This window comes from Drosophila sulfurigaster, chromosome 2L (assembly GCF_023558435.1).
Source record: "Drosophila sulfurigaster albostrigata strain 15112-1811.04 chromosome 2L, ASM2355843v2, whole genome shotgun sequence".
Lineage (NCBI taxonomy): Eukaryota > Metazoa > Arthropoda > Insecta > Diptera > Drosophilidae > Drosophila > Drosophila sulfurigaster.
This window is the reverse complement of record NC_084881.1, coordinates 12,739,511-12,760,850: the sequence shown is the minus strand read 5'-3', so window position 1 is coordinate 12,760,850 and position 21,340 is coordinate 12,739,511. Positions and strand designations below refer to the sequence as shown.

Here is a 21,340-nt window from a genome sequence, read left to right as displayed (position 1 = left end):
CATTAAGATTGAAATATACTTTTTAATCTATTTTTTTTTTCTCTGAGTATTTTTAATACTACCTGGTATTGCATAGTCGCTTACACCTGACGTACTAACAACCGTGGCTACTTATTGTTTTTGTTATTATGTTTTTGTTATTGGTCAGTGGTTAGGTTGATTTGTTTTCTATGGAATTTTAAGCAGCTCTCGTCGCAACACGGCGAAGTACGACACGTGCGCTAGGCAACCAGACGCGCTTTCTGTAGTAACCCAATCTCAACTCAATTTGCTCAAAATGTAGCACGCAATAAGTTTTCATAAACATAAACAGGTCAACAACCCGATGTCACTCTCTCACTCACTCACTCTCTATTTCTGTCTCATTTACTCCACTTCCCTCTTACCACACTGACCCAAGTGTTTCTTTCTGCTGCTGTTTCTGTGAAGAGTGTGGTGTGTATAGTAACTATGCCTGAGCAACTTTTTTTGAATTCAATGTCTATGCCAAGGTCCCGCTCCACAAATACAGTTACGGTCACTAGTCCTTAATGTATGCTCATAAGGTGCCGTTGACAATGTTGGCAATGAGGGTGCTTCATGAGCAACTTTTTCGTATTAAAGACACTTTAATCACTTTCCTATTTTGCGTCGCTTATCTAACTTATATTGGAAAATTTTCCAGAAATTTTAATGCACTCAACTTTATTGCTTCCATTCAAGACTACACAGAAAGAAAAAACGTGCCAAAATCAAGTATAAAATCTTGAATCAAGATTTTATGATATCAAAATTGAACCGAGAAGGTTTATTCTTAAGTTAAACTAAAAATTCTGCAAATATTCTAGATTTCCCAATCTTGAAATTCAAGATTATTATCTTGTTTCAAGAATGGAAAAATCTCAAAATTGAACAAAGAAAGCAACATCTTTAATCAAGATTTGCAATCTAGATTTTTTCTCTCTTTGTACACATATTTTTTCTATATTACCTAAAGACTTCTTGTGATCCGTCTTTGAATTAAAAACGGCAGCGTCATGTTTGGAACTTTAATTAATTTTTTGTATTACTTATCCATAGTATAATTTTATTGGCTACAATTTTTATATTCATTTATTAAATTTGTGAATTCGTTATATTCAAGGTGGTACTTGAAAAAGATAGTTTTGCAGCTTAAATCAAGAACTTAAATATAAAAAAAAAATCTAAAACCAAACTTATAATTTATTTACACTACTTTTTTTCCTTTACGGTTCGTATTTAAAAATTTCCAAATTTTCCCAATTATGGTAATTTATTTTTATCAATACCATTGCATAGAAAATTGTAAAATATTTTTCAAAGACATAAAATTCTCTTTTTTAAAGTTCAGTGTTAATACATTTTTGATAGGTTTTAAATTGTTGTTTATAGCTGTAATCTATTCTTCCATAATTATGGTATAATAATAATCTTCACTAAAATGAGAAATGTATTTTAATTATTAATATTTACTTCACTGACTTCATTTATATTATTCTTTGCGGTACATAAAATAATGCCATGAGTATACGGATTAATCTGAAGATGCTTTTAAATATTTGACGAATAGTAATAATATTATATTTTATTACCTAAAATTCACTACAGAAATGTAACAAATATGCAAGATTGCAATTTATTCTGTCTTTAACTAGTTAAATAAAAAACTAAAGTGCTTTTGCTTGCGTGTCACATGTGAGATTTCAGTTTTGTTTGAGGTCTCTTGGGTAACCCTACTGTGTAGTAATGTGTGCGAAGATGGCAGATAATGTGCGTTAGAACTCATTAGTGTGCGTAACAGTTTGCTGGCACTGTTTACACCTTGCTTGACTGCACCGCCCGATGGCCACAACAGACAACAGAGAACAGAGAAAAGAGAACAGAGAAAAGGCAACAACACATCGTCATTCCCCTTAAAGCTGTTGAGATTCCCATCGTGAGTTTCCTGCGGGACAGCGTGTGAACATCCACATGTACAGGGCGAAACAAAAGAAAATCGCAGTAATTAAATCGAAATCAAAATCAAAATGAAAGTGGAAGTCGAAGTCGAAGTAGAAGTGAAAGCGAAAGTTTCGCTTGGGCAGCAGACGCAACACAGACGGGACTTAATGGACCTAAGGGCGAGACGGAGAAAAACTCTCGAAAAAGTTGTTTTCCAGGCGTCGTGGCAACACAACCACTTGATGCACATAAAATCGACCAGCCGACCAGTGGAGCGATGTGTTACGTTGCGTTACGTATACGCCCTGTTGACTGGCAGGCAATTGGTTCATTAGGCACGCGCAGCGTTCTATAGAATGTTGCGTTGCCTTGGCAGCCGCTTTCGGCTTTCGCATTGTTTGAGCTACAAATCCACCTAATTAAAATCTACGCAGCAAATGCTTTAAGTCGCAAAAGGTAAAGTCTGGCTCGGGTTCGGAACCGAGTCCAGGATTTTCTCCTGGTCTGCTGCTGTTGGCATAATCAGCATGCATGTGGCTGCTGGTTGCTGGTTGCTGGCTGCTGGCACTTGCTCCTGATGAATATTTATCAGCACAGCAGACATTAATACTTCTATATACATCCACATGATTCTCTTTTTCTCCCCGCCATCTATCTGTCTGTGTTTGAGCGCGTGTATTTGTGTGAAGCAACAAATGCGTCGTAAACACAATGCACAAACAAGCACACGAGCCTTTGAGCTGAGCTGTGTATTCATTCAGTAGCAGAAGTAATTATAATACACTTCCATGGAGTACACTCAACAAGTGATAAGTGCTTAATCTGAACAAGTTAGTTATTAGTCTAACTCTTTTTTATAAATGCTTAGAAATACTTTTGTAGTCAGCTTGAATTTACTGCGGTCTGAATTCATTTATGATTTGAGTAGGTAATTTTGCATTTGTATTATATGTATAAATGTTAATTAATATATCAATGATTTTCTTTCTCTTTGCATTCCACATTATATTTAAATTGATTTTGAGCAATAATCTTGCGCAATATCTTGCAAACTGGTTGTAAGAGAAGCAAGATATAGAACAATCTGACCAAGTTAGTTATTATTCTACCTCTGCTCAATCAATCTTATAAAATATTTAGTATTCAATAGTTTATTGTGATCTCAGCAAATTAAAACATTTTTATGTGTAGTTAATTTTCTATTTTCATTTTTTAATTAAAAGTCGATTTTTGTATTTAATCTATTATTTTAATTTATATAGTCAAAAGTTATTTATTTAAAATAAAATATTAAAGAGCAGATAACGATTTGATTCATAGTACAAATTCAATTTAATAAAATTCTTCTTTTTATTATGAAATAGTTACTGAAGAAAAGATTTTTTCGTATGGTATATGTAAAATTTGTACTCTGTTGTATATATTGAATGTATTCCTATATTAATATTTGGTACGATCTAGTAGTTATATATAAATTTGGAATAATTTATGAATAATACTGCACTGTTTTGATTTTATTTAAAATAAGTAGTACTTGTTTTTATTTAATTTTAAATTTATGACAAAGTTTAAACTTACTAAGAATATCTTCAACAAGATGCCTCATTTTTAAATTACTCTCTAAACAATTTATTTATTTCTACTAAATCTCAATATAATTTGTTCTTTAAATTTTAATAATATAACTTAACCAGATTATTCATAATAGATATTTTAGAGTATTTAGAGCATTAAACAAAAATTTAAATGGAGTTTGTTTCCTTGTCGATATAAATGTGTATTCTTGAAGAGTATTCAAGTTGTTACTCGATATCGATAAATTACCTGGCAGACTCATTGTTTACATTCTGACTGGACAAACACTAGGAGTGGAGTGTACACGTAGACAGAGACGGAGACGGAGAATTATCCACATGCACTTGAGCTCTTGGTTGTTGGAAATAATGCGACTGTATCGAGAGGCACTTGGGCATTGAGTGAATGGAGGGCGCCCAATGGAGTGCGACATTTACCTCGCATTTAAGTGATAATTGATATTTTATGAGCACTATTGTATTTACTTATTTTGAAGTGCACGAGAATTGCTTGCAAGTGGAACTATGTATCCCAGTATATGTGTATATATATGTATATAGAGTGAGTAATCTGCTGATAATTGTCGGGGCGTGTTGTTGATTATTATAAACATTATCATAATATTGACCATGTCCCTGGCCACGTCCCTGACGATGGCTTAAGCTCTGTGTGTGGCTCCAGTTCGGTTGCTGTTGTTGTTGCTGTTGCTCTTGTGTTTCAGTTTCAGTCTCAGGCTCTGACCCTGGGACGACGGCGACGCAAAAAGTGTCCAATAAATGTTTCAAAGTTGTCGTTCTCGTTGTCGCTGACATTGTTGACCTTATCAGCAGCACAAACACACACACACACACACTCACTCACGTATTCACATTTACATATGTATACTTAGACTTGTGTGTGCGTGGGGGGATCTATAAAACACACGCACTCGCTTGTCTTTTGTGGTGCGCCTTAGCGTATGCTACGAAAAATTCACCCGCCTTTTGTTGCCGACGCTCGAAAGTATGCAATATTGTTGTGAGCTGAGCCAAAAAATGCGTATCGGAGGTGGAAAAACGCTCCCAGCTCCTCGTATGGATTACGGGCAGCCGAACTATGCAGCAAATAATAATATCTGTTAAAACATGCGAATATACAGTAAGTGGGTATGATAGAACAAAGCATACCCTGTATAATTACAAGCACAGCGATTTTTTTGTATTTTATCAAGACAGTTTTCTGAGATGGCATCTTAACCTTTTTTTTTAATATTACATATTTTATAATAATAACTAAATAATTCTACATGGCTAATCTTGTTGTATATGAGGAATTCTTAACCTAGATTTAAAGTACATAATGCTGTGAACTTTGAAATACTAATGCGACCGAAAAAAAAAACTACATAATTTTTTTTTTTTGCAAATTCGTTTTTGTTAGTTGATCGTTTGGACATTGTTTTTATTAAATGGAAATGTAGAGATAAGAAAGAACCAAATATTAGCAAAGCAAATTTTGTCTGGAAGTTGTGTTTATAATGTGTTTATAGGTCGCTACCACTGCTATTTCAAAGTTCACAGCTGTAATTATTAGAAAAATATACACTTTTTCATATACACACAGACTTTTGAGACACAAAAAAAAAAACTTCCATTCTTCATTTCCTAGGGAAATTCATTTAAGGTCTGGCCACTTAGCAACTGTGAGATTGTACAATAATATTTTTATGCTGGCAATACATCATAACATACAATTGTCGAGAACTCATGCAACCTTTTAATGCTTAGTTTGTAGGGCATCAAAAAAGGTTCTGTCAATCATGCTGGGCAGACAGACGCATTGTGTTCGTCTCATGGCAAACTTACGCAGCTTTTCTTTTCTTTTCTTTTTCACAGCACCTAAAACAGTTGGCCTTCGTCTACATTCTATTTGATTTCTCCGTTGTGGAGTGAAGTGAAATGAATGCCACCTCGCCAAAGTCGTCGCTGGTCAAGCTGGGCCTGCATACCAATAAACAAAAGACACTGAAGGTCATGGTGCTCGGCCAGAGCGGAGTGGGAAAAACGGGTGAGTGACGAGCCAAAGTAATAGGAGACAAGTCTGCTAAAGCTTCAATCCTTCCTCGACTTTATCTTCGTCATTTGTGTAGCCATGGTGGTGCGTTTTATCACCCGCCGTTTTATTGGAGAATATGATCCAAATCTAGAGAAAATCTATACCTGCCAAACAACGTTGGACAATGAGGCGATACAGTTCGATATACTGGATGCCACCGGACAGCTGCATGTAAGTGAAAATAGTTTTAAAGGATTTAATACAGCAAATTGACTTCTTGTTCTCTGAAGGAACTGGATGGAGTTAGTCTGGAGTCGAACATACGCTGGGCGGATGCATTTATACTCGTTTACTCCATCACAGACAAGTGCTCCTTTGACGAGTGCAGTCGACTGAAGTTCCTCATCAACTACAACAAACGTCGACGCAAATTGGGTTCCACCAGCAAGGTTTGGATTTACATGAATTGCTTTTTCGTACCAACTTCTGTTAATTGTGCTTTGCCTTGAAGGATTATGCTTTGGATATACCCGTCATACTGGTGGGCAACAAGACAGATCAGACGGGAGATCGAATGGTCAGTTTGGAGGAGGGACAACGTCGGTTTCGTGAGCTCTCCTGCGCCTGCTTTCATGAGATATCCGTTAGGGAGAGTGTTGATCAGGTACGTGCATTATTTAATTCCACAATTCCTTAATAATCTCAATGATCTTTAGTATCAATAGTACCTGAACATTGTTTTATATACTTTTAACTTTTTCCGGAACGTTACTAATTTCGTTTCCATTAACTAATCACTATTTAATTGAGCATCCATAAATATTTAATGTCTTTCCTTACTTCATACAATAAATTTCTAAATATAGAAAAGTTTGCAACATTCTTTAATATTATATAGTAGTTTTCTGAAGATTAATTTTACAAATTAAGAATGCTCAGAATCAAACTTATTTCATTAATGTAAATGAATATACATTATATGTTAATAACAAAATACACTTTTTTGCGGGAAGACAAATGTCTTTTTCTAAAGATAGAATTGTTTTTATCGCGATAGATATAAAGTCAATCATCGGATTTCTAGGAAGCCTTCCTTGGACGTATCATCATAATGGTTGTTTTAAGGGAGGTTTTGTCCCTGAAATCGTACCAGTAGATTCCCTGAGTATCGGTGCCATTATATAAACCTGTAAATTGGCTATAAAGAATGTTTTAGCGTGAATATTAAGAAAATCATACCATATATGATATGCTTACGCTCGAGTGCAACTCCTATACCACCAAGCTCCTTTTCGCTCCTCGGCACAGTTTTTATTCGGTGCATCATTGTTCCGATCATAAGTTGAGAAATTTGAGAACTTATTATATATCAATGAATCACCAGCAGTCCCACTGCCTGTGCTCAGAGTAGTCAAGGCATAGAGTTCATCTTCGTCAGCAATCGCAAATTTTTCATACTTCTCAAACACTTCTGTGCCCCGAAAATCCTCGAGAATTACAAGCAACTCTTGACTGAACTCCGTAGTTAGTGCATGTATTTTCTCCAATCCCAAAAAGAACTCGCCATCTAGATCACCAAATCCCTTTTTGTAAGTATCCCAGTTTCGATAAAAGCCCACACTTCCATCAAGTCGTCTTAAAATAATAGTCCAGCCACCTTCCTGAGTCTTCAAATCACAGGCCACTTTAAAGGGTTGTTGAAAGTAGTTGGGAATATGAATCTCGTAGATTCCACTCGATTTGGAATAGATTCCTGCCTCGGCACAGTTGCGTACATAGTTACGTAAACATAAGTCATAATTTGGCTCCGCACTGGAAAATCATTATCTTATTATGAATATGTACTTTAGTTTTTGGTTAACTCACTTTAGGTCGGTAATCTCCGATGTAATCGGAGGAATTTCGTTAGTTTCATTAAATTCTTGAGCATTACAAAGAATGGCTAAGATATTTATTAGGAATGATATATAAATTATACAGCGGAACATTTTCGCGACACTAATTGGAATAAAACCTGCTAAAGACTGAGCCAAATTTCCTTTTTATACAAAAATTTCTTATCGTTATAATCAACGTTGCCAAATTAAAATATTGATAATGTTTATGGCTCTATAAATTAAGCGATTGTTAATTCAGCTCATTATAAAGAAGTGTATAATCACGATGCACTCAATAAATGGTTCAATTTAAATAGAACGAAATGGATCAAAGTGAATTGAATTTGATTATTTGATAGCAAGAAGTGTTAGTGCAAAATCAAATGTGGGGTGAATGAGATTCGACAAAAGCATTAATCTAATCTTATCCACCGCTTCCGACACTAGCAATATGGAATAGATTAATGTAACTCTTAGTAGTATGTAATAAATATAATATATGAGGTTTTTGTAAATCATTTTTCATCTAAAATATTATTTATATATTTTATGTTCCTCACATTGATTTCCTAATTAACTTTTTATAATTTAAATTTTTAGTTTTTTTAATAAATTGAGGTTGTTATTATTTAATATTATATTTTATATATCTATTATTTTATCATAGTCATAATGGTAATTAGAACAACTTAGCATATTGACAACAACTCTTGGTTTCGTAAAAAGTTGTAAAACCTAATCTGATTTTCACATGCTGTTTTTCAGGTGCAGAACGTGTTTCGCGATGTGTTCCGCTTCTGGCGTGTGTTCAGCAAATTCCCCAAGCTCAAACGTTCCACCAGCGATGTGGCAAATGCCGCAGATGGCATCCTGACGCCTCCCGATTCTGGTTCATGTTCCTTCTACGACACAACGTCGCTGGCCGTGACGCGTCGCTCGTTCCTTCTCATTGGCAGTGCCTGCCAGGAGGAAGGCAGCGTCCACGGCGATCACACCGAGTCCACGGACGACATCGCGAGCAGCAGTCTGGGCAGCTCACGAAGCGACATCGATGCTCCGTTCCGGAATCGCGCCTCCACCGATGGCACGCTGTTGTCGAGACCGAGACGTTGGCGCTATCCGCCACCTGGTTGCCTCTTGCCGCACACGAATCGAGTAGAGAGGCGCATGAGCATCTCGACGAGGGGCAGCAACGCCAGCTACTGACCACTAGATGGCGCTATTCCCATATTTAGTTAGTTCAATTGTTCCGCCAAATATATTTATAGCTAAATGTTGAAATCCGTTTGTTTGTGCGCATTTATTTATGAAAAACGAGTTTTTGTATGAAAACTTTTAATCTTTCAGATGGCAGTAGATAAATATCCTTGATGTTAGCTGCAGTGTTTTGAAGCTCTAATGAAGTTAGCGATAGTCTTAGGGCTTAAATACATATGTCGTACTTGTAAAATAATTTGATAGAGGTCTTTGTTTATTATGTAAATAATCTGCTGAATTTTAAGCAATCATATATTATTTATGTTTGTAGAATATTTATCTGTAGGAAAAATTCTTTGGGTATTATGAGATTTGAGTTTTACAGTACAAAAAAATCATTACCTTAGTCCGTCTAGAGGTATGTTATATGTTATGTCTGTAGAGGTATGTTACTATGTTATATATGTATCTGGTTAGGCTGCTTTCTTAGCTTAGAACCGATCTAAGAGGTTACTTATTACTACAGCATAATGCAAAAGTCAGTTATTTGAATTGTTTGACTATTCTTCTAATTAAAAAAAAAAATTGTAATGGCTATGCTCCTTAAATTAACTCCTCAACTTAACGAACTTTACTTATTTACCGAACTTTTGTTAGTCCGTTTTATGTACATATAATAAGGATCAATCATCCAATGCAGTGAAGTAAATTAAATTATAAGTTGCCCTCTTGAATTCAATTCCAACCCTATAGCAAACAAACTTGAACTTTACTTGTAGATTTTGTTTTTAAGCAGCTTTTGCTGCATCATTTATTTTAAGCACTTGCAAACAATTTAAACAGCTTAAAAGAAGAATGAAGTATGTAGAAAGTTTCGTGTCTAATCGTCGTCGATCTTAAGCATATATTCTTCAGCTCGCAGCGCCAACTCACGAATGTTGCGCAGACATCCAGCAGCAGCCAATTGCAACTCCTTGTTGGTGGATCCAATGCACTCCAGAAGAAAAGGCACAACTCCGCTCTGAGAAAGAGGTAACGAATATCAATTAAATGAAGGGTCAGTGACATTTTTTTTAAACGAAAATCATTATTAATATTATATATTACATTTAATATGGAAAATAAAAATCAACTTTTAATACATTTTTAATGTAATCTTATCACTTTAAATTATAAAAAAAGAAATTATTTTTTTTTATTATAAAAACAAGTAAGAACGATGCATACGACCGTACTCGACTGTGAGAGTGCGGTATTATTCTTAAAATATACCGAATTAATATACAGGAAAAGTACAAAATTATACATTAGGTTATATTTGGTATATTGATATACTAATGCATTTAAAATATACCAAAAATATACAAAATATGACAAGTTTTGAACCAAAGAAACAGACAGTTTTTTGCCATATAAAATTATTTCTCAGATTACAAAAAAAAATGTTCAGGAATCGTAACAAAAAACTGCTTCAAAATTATGGTTGCTATTTGATTTGTGGGACCGGAAGCGAAAATATAAAAAAAAGCTTAGGTTGCGTACAGTTCTATCTCTTATAGTCTCTAAGATCATACAGACAAACATGGACATGGCTATATCGTCTCTGATTAAGAATATACTATATACTTTGTGGGCTGGGTGATGCCTCCTTCTGTCTGTTGCATGAATTTCATGAAGGATATACTACAAAATATTCTTAAGACCCTACTTCTAGGGGTAGCTGATTATACCAGCTGTAATTGGCTTTTTAGATTTTATTATAAAAATCAAATTCCTCTTGCAGAATTTGTTGCTAGTTGAGTTATTGGCATTTGATGTTTATAAGCTCAAAATTATTAATTGCACTTCCTGATTAAAGAATTATAAGCTGACTTACCTGGTGCATTGTGATGCAGTTCTGTGGATCCATCGACAGCTTCTCCAGGGCCATGGCCGTGGTGCGATGCACGAGCGGATTGTCGCTGGTCATGTAAGTGACAATGGGCGTCACAGTGCGCAGACGTCCCAGTTCTTCGGTGTTGTTGCCAAAGCAAGCGCAGGCGGCAACCGCAGCAGCGAGATTCATGCGTAGATTGTCATCGGTTGTGTTGACCAGATCCGCCAGCTTATAGATGACACGCAGATCCGAGAGTATGGCCAGATTGGTTTGATCGAGAGCAATAGTGGCAATCGCCGCACAGACAGCCGATAAGACCATAATTTCCTTGGACTTTAGCAGACCCACAACGAGTTCCATGGCGCCAACGAGACTGCGCACCAACTCCGCAGAGTCTGTGGCATTCTTGACACACGGACAGATGGCGTAGGCAGCATTAGCTTGGACACGCGGACTGGTGTTCTTGAGGAGTGACCACACCAGACGGACTGCGTCCAATTTCTCGAGCACACGCATGCAATCGGCATCCTCAGCGCACTCTTTGATCGCTTTGGCCAGATTCTCGAGCAGCGGCGCATGCGAAGAGTTGAGCAGCGACACCATCGATGGCAATCCTCCAGCGTTTAAGACAGCCACACGGTTCTCCTGGAAACGCACACACTCAGACAACGCTCCAGTCACATTGGTCAACACCTCATCGCATTCATCGGCCAGCAGAGCAACCAGATGGTGTATGACATTCATGTCGTCCAGCTCCTTCACATTCTCATCCGTCATCGCACACATCCAGATGGCGCCAGTTGCTCCTCGCAATAATGGTTTGTTATCCCGCACCGTCTTGTCCTTGAGTATGGCCACCAGTGGCTCCAATCCACCAGCCTCGCGCACCAAATCCCGCGTGGTCGCATCGAAGGCGCACTTGTAGAGCGCCGAGCTGCCCTCCACCTTGAGATCAATGCACTCCGACTTCAGATGATTCACAATGTCCGCTATCATACCTTCTGTAGTGATCGCCAGCTGGAACTTTGGCTCCGATGAGCATTTCTGCACGGTGCCCATTATGGGTATGACCACATCGATATGGACGGACTTTAGCAGGTTGGCCATAAGTGGCACAATGCCGCTCTTCCGCATCTGCTCCATGTTGTGCTTGGAGTCGGCCAGTGTCCACAGGGCTCGGGATCCGGCGCGTGCCATGTCCAAGCACTCGATCTCCTCCACAGTCAGTTGATCGCGTGGCGTCTGCAATATGCTGTAAACAATATTTGAGGTATTTACTGTACGGCAGTTTTAGAAAATATAGAATTTTGTAAGAATTTTTTGGACTAATGTTATTTCTGCATATTTCGAAACTCGGCTCAGCTTCGTAAATTATTCTATTATCGTTTTAAGATAGAAATATATTGTGCATATTGTTAAAAAATCAAAGAATAATAAATGCCCCAGAGTGAAAATTAGGTTTTAACTTCCACAATTTGATTTTCTTAATTAATGTTGAACTTATTGTTCAAATCAGAGTTCCAATCTTAAAGATAATTATAATATAGTTTATTTTCAATCTTTAAAATTTTGCAATCGATTTCTTTGTTTTTAACAAACAATCTAAATATATGAATTTCGATCATAATTAAATATATAATATGTATAGTGTTCTCAATACAATTTAGAAACTTTTGTTTTCTAAGAATATTTTCGTAAATTAAAAATGTGTTGCTCTAAAATAAGTATGATTTTAAAACAATCTTATTTCAGGAAAAAATATTCTAGAAAAGTTCTAAAATATTTATGATTGCCTTCATCAAGTATTTATGCTCTTCGGATTCTTGATTTTATGATGTATAATTCAATAGAATTATTTTTTGTAACAAAATACAAGAACAAATGAAGTTTTCTTATTTTGTAGAAATTATTTAGTTACGATTATTAGTAACAGTTTTATACTTCAAATCTATTTAAGAACGTGAAAAATTTAAAACAAAGGATTACACAATTAAGGATTATCGTTGTCAGTTCTATTATCTCAAGCTCATAACTTGTTCCAGGAATCGAATGTTAGAAGTTAAGGTTGAAAATTAAGTAAAATTCGCCAAAATAGATAGAACGACAGTAAAAAGAGAGAACCAAATTTGATGATCTGATGGTTAGTTAAATACATATAGCACTAAAAACAGTTCTCATATCAGCTCTTACCTCATCTTGATGTCCAGTAAATCTACCAACTTGGAGATGCCGCCACATTGGCGGACATATTTGCGAGCCAGTCGCACTTTGCTGACATTCGACAAAGTTTCAGCTGCCATAGTCTTGAGATCCCTCATGGATGAGCTCAAGATATCCACAATGAGAGGAATGCCATCGAGATCAACGATTGTCTTGCGTATGTCAATATTGAGAGTGATGTCCGACAGCACAGAGAGTGCACCCAAACAGCACTTGGTATCGTTGCACTCGAGGATGTTGACAAGCACATCGAGACCGCCAATGTCCTGGATGGCAAACTGATTGATTTGTGTGCGCAGATCGTAATCCTGCAGACAGCAAAGCGACACAATCGTTGCTGTCTGATTGCCCGCCTTGATGTACTTCACCAGTTTCTGGATATTATAGTATTCAGCGGGTATTTCGGCAGCTCGTGCCACATCCTTCCAGCGCTCCTCCTCGTCGGTGGAGGATTCCTCCTCAGTGGTATCCGAATCCTCCACAACAACCTGTCGTTTATCACGCGAAAAGCGATCTGGACATGAACCGCATTGTTCGCGTATTTTTCGCTGTCTTCGCGGTGCATTTCCACTGGCACTCATCTCTTTGGATTATCTTAAAGCTCGTATAGAAAATATATAATACTCGACTTGAACTGCTTGCGATGTTGGACAACTTTGATGTGCTGGAATTTGTGTATTTGATTCACGTCAAGGAATTTCAAAGGCCAGTAAAATCGATTAAATAACATTTGTTGCTAGGGTGACGTTTTTTATGTTCCATATGAATAACATGTGTATTGGGTTAATTCAATTTGTTTGTCTACTTTTTATGAACATTTTTTTTTGTATAGAATATTATCTGTACGTAAGAAAATTTTAATTTAATTGGCTTCTCAATACAGCTGTCCGGAGTAGTGGCTGTGTTTACTGAAGTGTTCCAATTGGAGCAAGCTGACTTTTAATATGGTTAACAAGGAAGAATGTGATAAAAAAAATGTTGTTTGATAAAAAGTAACAAGCCAGAATAAAACACACTAGTTAGCTTGACTGAGAGATACCCGATTGTCATCTCCAATGAAACCATATTCTACAAATATACTAAAAATATACTATGAAAATACTAAAATATACCAAAGGATATATTTAGTATATCAATATACACAATTCAAAATAAACCATAGAATAGTAAGTATTTCAGATTGTTAGTTTAAGCACGGACAGACGGACCTGGCTATATCATCTAGGGTGTTCATGATGATCCAGAATATACATATGTTCTTTACGGGGTCGGAGATGCTTCCTTCTGCTTGTTACATACATTTTTTGCCGGCACACAGTTATAATAACCTTCTATCATATAGGGTATAAAAATATTCCAAATAAAAAGAACTTGAATTTAATATAAAAATTTGTATTGTTTTCAACATGTCCCTTTCAACAATTCAAACTTTATGCAACATACATATGTACATATATAAATAAGTACGTAATGAATTATGCTATAAGCAGTTTATGGGGAACTTCAACTTCAATTTAGTTGCAGGTCGAGTGCATAAAATAAAAAGTTCAACACTTTTTTCTGTGGAATTTGCACGCGTCCGTGAAGTCGACAACTCCAAAACGCCAACTAAAACTTCTTTGCCTACATTGTAGATATATACTATATTATTGTTGTTGTTGTTGTTATTTTTGTAGTTGTTGCTTTTGTTGGCCACTGTCACTTGGCGTGAAGCGGACTTCATTAGCTGCGCTACTAAGTTTGAAGGAGCTGCGTTCATGGAATGTCGGGCAATGCCGTTCATTGAGCCTCTCGCTGCTATTGGCTGCTGGCTGCTGGCTGCTGGCTGCTGGCCACTGTCCGCTAGGTGGCGCTGACTCGCCACGGCGTGCGACTAATTGCAACTGTGCCCATTGCAACTCATAGCGCACACTTTAACTTTAACTCACTCACTCAGCAGCGAATATTCTGCAATACCTGAAGCATCGCCAGTTCTCCTTCTCCTGCTCCACACACCTTCCATTGCCCCCCTCTCGCCTAGCCAGTCATTTGTTGCAGTCACGGAGGCGACTCCAAGCACCATGCGCCGCTTTAAACATAATAATAAAAAAAAGTAAGTTGATGTAGTCGCGAATGATCAACTTGCAGATACCCTCGACTATTTTTTGCTTGCTTTTACGTTTTAATTTATTTTCATGTCAGCGATAGAAGCTAAAGTTTTTATTATGACAATAGTAAATAATAGTTATTCTAGTTGTTGTAATCCTAAATGAATTAAATTGTATAATAATTAAATTTATTGTAAAGTATGCTGTTGTAATTACTGTTATTAATACTATATAGTATATAAATTTTCTATACCATTATACATTGAGTTTTTCATTTTGTATGTGGACATGTTTTAATTCAATTTTGAGACTCCTCTCAATATTATGATATAATTATACATTTTGTTTTATGTTACTAGTTTTAAAGCTACTAGTAGTAACATAAAGAAAAACTGATATATTTTTAATAAATATGAAATAAAACATATAAATTCTAATAGTTCAAATGTTTCTTTCTCCATATAGAATGTAATAAAACATCTACAAAACTCATTAAAAATTCACTGCTATCATCAGGCAATCGTGCAAGCCCGATTTCACAATTTTATGGCTACAGAGTAGAGCAGAAATTAAAATCGTCACGCCAGGCGTCAGTGCAGTGAAGCAATCGCGGCGTGAACAAAGCTACGGCAACCCCAAAAGGAGCTACTCTCGAGACTAGCTACAGTTACAGCTGTAGTTGGAGTTGGAGTTGGAGCTGGAGTTGGAGTTGAAGTTGAGGCTGTGGAACTGGAGCTGAGGCTGAGGCTGAAGTTACCTAAATAGGCAAGAAGGCAACACTGAGGCACCAGGTCATAATAATAAACCATTAATATTAATATGCAGCAGCTAAATTTCAAAGCGAGGCCCTTTCTCACTTCCACAGCGATAAGACTAAGGTTGAGTTTTGTATCGAAAATCGAAACAAGTAGTAGGAGAAGTCTGAAATGAAATGCACCGTTTTGCTCTACAACATTGTTCACCTAACACACAATATAACATACATATATAATACTTGAATAGCCATTGTTCGCTGATGATTGCCCTTCAACGGTTCGCTCTGTTTCGACTGTTTGTCATTAATTATAATGTCAGTTGGGCGCAGGTGAACACATTAGCATTGCGCATATATTTTATTAGATGGCATAGATTCCTACTAAAGTACGTAAGACCATTTATTAACTGAATTCGCATTCAACATTTCCTATTTAAAAAACTTTCATCTTGATTAGCATAATACTAAAATAACTACATTGAGTAAAATAAGCTAGCAAAAGTAATGCATGAGAGTTGAAAGCCAGAGAAATAAATTGTGATATTATAACTCTTGCTGAATCATTATTATTGATATAAGAAGGATCTTTCTTTTCTAAATCAACGGAAACAAAGTTTATTCCGATGAAAGGAAATTTGGAAGGTAATTAAAGAAAGTTGTCAATTCATGTTAAAAGAACGAATATTCCGAAAACAGCAAAGTTGCATGATTTTTGTGCTGATAACAGCATATATCCTTTCAATATTTTCTCTAATCCTTGCAAGAGTATTGTGATCCTCTTTGAAAACAGGATATGGCGGAGATGTGGAGAATTTGGTGTGCATAATTTATGTGCCCCTAGAAGTATGCAAAATAAACTATTTGCAAAATTCACCTTTAAAAATCCATTACGAAATGCTTCTATGGTTGTTGTAATTATTTATATTGTTGTTGTTATATATGAAGAATAAATTTTATGAAGTTGTTATTGTTGTTGACGAGCAGTCGCAATCGGCAGAAATGTGGTTAAATATTAAGCATCGATCGTCATGAAAAACAACCAAGTTCTTGCTGCTCTAAACTCTTCTTGATTGCAAAAATTATTATTACTTTTGTACTACATTTATTGTTATTTATTGAATAATCTATGAATTGAATGAAGTAAGCAAAAAGTAAAAAGAGAATTATTTTTGTTTTGTAGTCTTAATAATAATAATAATAATAATTACTTATTACGTTAAATCAATATTACAAAAAGAATATTAAGTAATTTCCAAAGTTTTAATTAGATTGCACAAATCCCCAATAGTGATTTATTATTTTCCTCCAAGATCAAGATATTGCTAGGATTCTTAGAACATTCTTTACCATTGACATTAAACTTGATATAAGTATTATTATTTTTATTTATTAAATAATCAAACTATTGAAGTAAGAGGAAATTAGGTTTTTGTATATTTACTACTAATTTGATATTACCTAAAAGCACTAAAATGTTTCCAAAACATTCATTCCCAGAAGTGATTCATTATTTTCCCCCAAGACCAGATAAAATTGAAAGTAATACAAAATGAAAATGCCAAGTTCTATTAAAAGATAATTTTCGAGATTTGTAAACAAAAGTGGGATATGAGCATAAACATAGCGTGACGGTCGCAGTCTCAACTGAAATTTGCACTCAGTTTGTGGTGGAAGCGTTGAACAGAAGACACTTGCTGGGCCAAGATGCCAAAAGGAAGCTGACAAGTTGCTAACCAAGCCAACCGAGCAGGAGGATGCACTGAAAGGAGCAGCAGTCGAAGGTCCCGCCAAGCATTCCAAATCGATTACGACAATTTGCAAGATCAAAGACACGACTATCTGCCTCGCTCTCTGCGTTTATATTTAGCTCTCTCTGTTTCTCTTTTGCTTAGTCTATGTAACATATTTATTAATAAAACTCCAACTGGCAGACTATAGAGAGAGAGAGAGAGAGCGATATTAGCAAGGAATAGAGATGGAAGATCGTCGCGAAACAGAAACAGTTGGTGGTAAGTGAGCAGATCTCTCAGTTGCTCGGAGCAGCGCACAAAGTGTTGACAATTGTCCGACCCAAGTCCAACTGCGCAATGGCCTTCGACCTTCGACTTTGACGAGTCCTGCAATCATCGTTAATGATCGCAATGTCCTTGTGCGCTTCAATTTGACAAATCAATTTGTGAGCTAACAGCGTGCGCTCAACAACTCTCCTCTTCGCACTCCGACTCCGACTTCGACTTCGTTCAGCCATCGCGCAGACTTTTCTCTGTTTGAGTTACCGAACCCGGTGGGACATCGGCTATTCCAGCCGAGGACATTGAGCAGGACACGAAACTGCAGGACACGAACTGCAACCTGTGCCTCTGTGCTCTGTACCCAGACAGTAGTTGACAGACCAAACCAAAATGTTTGCCAATAGTCTTTGATTATGCTGACAATCTGTCCTCACAAGGGGTTCTCAATTGTGATCCATGGTCTGAGTGTCCTTGCTACTACAAAACTTTTGACATACATTTGATGAAAACATTGCAATTACTGTGAAGGTTAATAATGAAGATATTACCTAAATAACAAAATGTAGCTATTCTATCATAAATGCTTTAATTCATTATTGTACGTATTTAATTATTTAGAAATATAAATAAAAACAAGTGAGAAAGCTACATTCGAGAGTGCTCGACTGTGAGATACCCGCTACACATTTTGAATAAAAGCAAAATATATATGATATACCATTAAAAATAAAACAAGTAAGAAAGTTACAGTCGAGTGTGCTCGACTGTGAGATACCCGCTACCCATTTTTAATAAGGGCAAAATATTGGTATTATTTTCAAAATATACCGAAAATACTAAAAAAATACTAAAAATATACCAAATGGTATTTTTGGTATATCGATACAGCACACCATTCAAAATATACCATAGACGGCACAATGTACCAGATTGTCGGCCAAAGCAACTAAGAGCCCTAGTAATTAGGCGTTTTTGCCCATACAAAAGTATTTCTTTAATAACTTCCACAATTTTTATCTGATTGCAACTAAATTTTCAGGAATCATAACTACTATACTAATTATTTTATATACCAAAATTCGCAACTCTAGCTTTAAATTTACGCTTGTTATTCGATATTTTTGATTTACGGGGGCGGAAGTGGGCGTGGCAAAAATTTGAAACAAACTTGATCTGCGTGCAAACATAACAAATGCTGTCGAAAAAAAAATTATAGCTCTATCTCTTATAGTCTCTGAGATCTAGGTGTTCATACGGACAGACGGACAGACGGACAGACACACAGACGGACAGACGGACATGGCTAGATCGTCTCGGCTGTTGACGCTGATCAAGAATATATATACTTTATAGGGTCGGAGATGCCTCCTTCTACCTGTTACATACATTTCCTGCCGGCACAAAGTTATAATACCCTTCTACCCTATGGGTAGCGGGTATAAAAAAAGTTTGTAACCCAGACGGGCTCGAACCCGAGTAGTCTACCACCAGAGCTATCGCAGTGCCTCTATGCATACAGATACAAATATAGAGGCGAGCATGTACATATATACGTATATATGTGTACGCATACATATAACTGGTTGGCATTATAAAATTGTCTTTAATTTTGCGAGTAATATTGTAGTGTCGCGATTATTTTGTAGTCTAATCGATTAATGATTCAATAAATCGAAACCCATTTTTCGAGACAATTAAATCGCTAATTGAAACAAATTAATCGATTAATATGTATCATATGATTAATCGAGCCATCACTATTCTCGAGCCATCACTATTCTCGTCTGTCAAATATTTTTCACAATTGTGTTTCGTTTTTTTGCTGCTCTGATAAAAGTTTTGTTAGAAATGTTTTCATTCCAAGAACCAAAAAAATCGAGCACCACTAATTTGAAGCGGCTGCTTCGGGTCATTGTGAAATTGTCATAGTGATGCTCAGGAACAACTTCAATGTAAATGAAAGTTGTGAAAATGGGGAAACGGCGCTTATGGTTGCCAGCGCAGGCGGTTATGTTGATGTGGTGAATGCACTGCTAAGCCATGGCGCCAATATTAAGGAGCACAATGTGATTGGACATACACCGCTGATGAAGGCCGCATGTGCCGGCCATGTGGAAGTAGCCAAGGTTAGTATCGAGTCATAGGCAGTAAATTGACCATTGAAAAGTGATTAGAATCCGGGATTTGATTGCAACTGTCTTCAGTGACGAGAATCGAATTAATGATTTCGTTATTAGATATCTTATATGATGTATAGAGAATGTATAAACTACTCTCACCCTTTAATCTGCTGATTAATCTAATGTTTAATGTCTCTCTCATAGGTACTTCTCGAGCGTGGAGCCGAAATCAACACCCGTTCCAATGAGTACAACGAGAGTGCATTGTCAGTGGCTAGCTATAAGGGTCATATTGATATGGTGCGTTTCCTACTGCAAGCTGGCGCCGATCACTTGAACTTCGCTCTTTCAGCGGCTTCAACAGGTGGCCAAGTGGAAGTAGCGCAAGTATTACTAGACTCTGGAGCGCAAGTCAATAGTTCCACTTATTCACTGCCATCGCCGCTCGAATGTTCAATTAGCAATAGTAACGTTGAGGTTACCACTTTGCTCATACAGGCCGGCGGCAACATTAATGGGGCCATTACAAATGGCAACACGTATCTCATGATGGCAGCTGGCAAGGGGGACGTGAGAATGGTGAACTTACTATTGGAGAGCGATGCGGATGTGGATGCAAAGATGGAAAATGGAGACACGGCGCTGATGATTGCCTGTAAAAAAGGACATACCGTTGCGGCTAGTGTGCTCCTCTCATATGGCGCTAATCTGGATCACAAGACGAAGGACAACCGTACGCCATTTATGGAGGCTAGTCGTGCCGGCCACTTGACGACCGTGAACTTACTTATCGAGAAGGGCGCACGCAAGTCGACGACTAGCTCCTTGGTAAAATTGGCTTCACTTGCTATCCATTTTTGTTGCTCAATCGCACTTTTATTATTATATGTATGTACTTTATATAAACAGCTAGAGACTGAAAAAATATTGTTAAATACACAATATTAAAAGAACATTTAAAGCTGGCCTTTTTTTTGTATTTTGCTTTAGAAAGCATATTTTTAATGTAGTACTAAATAAATATACCGAATATTGCATTTGGTATATTTTTAGTAGTCTGCACTCGATGGTATATTTTTAATGTAATATTATATCAATATACCAAATATAACCGTTGGTATATTTTTAGTATTATTACGATATATACCTATGTATTTATTTGGTATATCTTGAAATTAATACCAGTCTATTTTGAGTTGTCAGTTGACCACACCTGACTGTAGCTTTCTTACTTTCTTACTTTTTTTTAATATGGGTAATTCCATGACGGAATTTGTCTCGTGCGAGCCTCTTTACATTGGAAATAACATAAATCGAAACAATTTTGAAAATAAGAAGTTTATTTTGTTTAGCTCTAGATAAGTACTTTAATTAGAGCTAAGAATGGTTTTGGAATTTTCTTTCTGTTTTGTTTTCTGTTGTGATAAAAAATTAACCAATTCGTACGCAAAACCAAAAAATGAACGGAAAACAGACTAAATTCCTAAAATCAATCTTAGCTCTAAATATAGTGCTTATCTAGATCTTTAAGAATAACATTCACTTATTTTTAAAATTGTTTCAGTTTATGTTATTTTCACTGCAGTGCACTGCAAAAAGTCTCGCACGGGACAAATTTCGTCATGGAATTACCCATATCTTGCAAGT

At 36.4% G+C, this 21,340-nt stretch overlaps 4 protein-coding genes across 5 annotated transcripts; 2 read left to right on the top strand and 2 right to left on the bottom strand.

Annotated features, from left to right (window-relative positions):
- The first annotated feature begins 5,430 nt into the window (after positions 1 to 5,430).
- Positions 5,431 to 8,706, top strand: LOC133850224 (ras-related and estrogen-regulated growth inhibitor). 2 transcript variants are annotated; one of them, XM_062286263.1, is made up of 5 exons: positions 5,431 to 5,562; positions 5,645 to 5,781; positions 5,841 to 5,999; positions 6,062 to 6,214; positions 8,193 to 8,706. In XM_062286263.1, the coding sequence occupies exons 1-5, from the start codon at positions 5,454 to 5,456 to the stop codon at positions 8,631 to 8,633; spliced, it is 999 nt and encodes a 332-aa protein (XP_062142247.1). In that variant the 5' UTR covers positions 5,431 to 5,453; the 3' UTR covers positions 8,634 to 8,706. The 2 variants fall into 2 exon arrangements, with proteins under 2 accessions (XP_062142247.1, XP_062142248.1); XM_062286264.1 differs by lacking the exon at positions 8,193 to 8,706 and adding an exon at positions 6,267 to 6,290.
- LOC133850725 (angiopoietin-related protein 2-like) lies at positions 6,605 to 7,558 on the bottom strand. The gene is made up of 3 exons (XM_062286901.1): positions 7,417 to 7,558; positions 6,808 to 7,362; positions 6,605 to 6,748 (listed from the first exon to the last, which is right to left on the bottom strand). Exons 1-3 carry the CDS (start codon positions 7,536 to 7,538, stop codon positions 6,631 to 6,633), a joined length of 795 nt encoding a protein of 264 aa, XP_062142885.1. The 5' UTR covers positions 7,539 to 7,558; the 3' UTR covers positions 6,605 to 6,630.
- A 686-nt stretch (positions 8,707 to 9,392) lies between the features above and the next one.
- Positions 9,393 to 13,486, bottom strand: LOC133844786 (armadillo repeat-containing protein gudu). Its single transcript, XM_062279046.1, has 3 exons — positions 12,691 to 13,486; positions 10,501 to 11,752; positions 9,393 to 9,645 (listed from the first exon to the last, which is right to left on the bottom strand). Exons 1-3 carry the CDS (start codon positions 13,299 to 13,301, stop codon positions 9,505 to 9,507), a joined length of 2,004 nt encoding a protein of 667 aa, XP_062135030.1. The 5' UTR covers positions 13,302 to 13,486; the 3' UTR covers positions 9,393 to 9,504.
- A 6,018-nt stretch (positions 13,487 to 19,504) lies between these two features.
- Positions 19,505 to 20,609, top strand: LOC133850561 (ankyrin repeat and KH domain-containing protein 1-like). The gene is made up of 3 exons (XM_062286685.1): positions 19,505 to 19,699; positions 19,898 to 20,272; positions 20,377 to 20,609. Exons 1-3 carry the CDS (start codon positions 19,505 to 19,507, stop codon positions 20,398 to 20,400), a joined length of 594 nt encoding a protein of 197 aa, XP_062142669.1. The 3' UTR covers positions 20,401 to 20,609.
- The last annotated feature ends 731 nt before the right edge of the window (positions 20,610 to 21,340 follow it).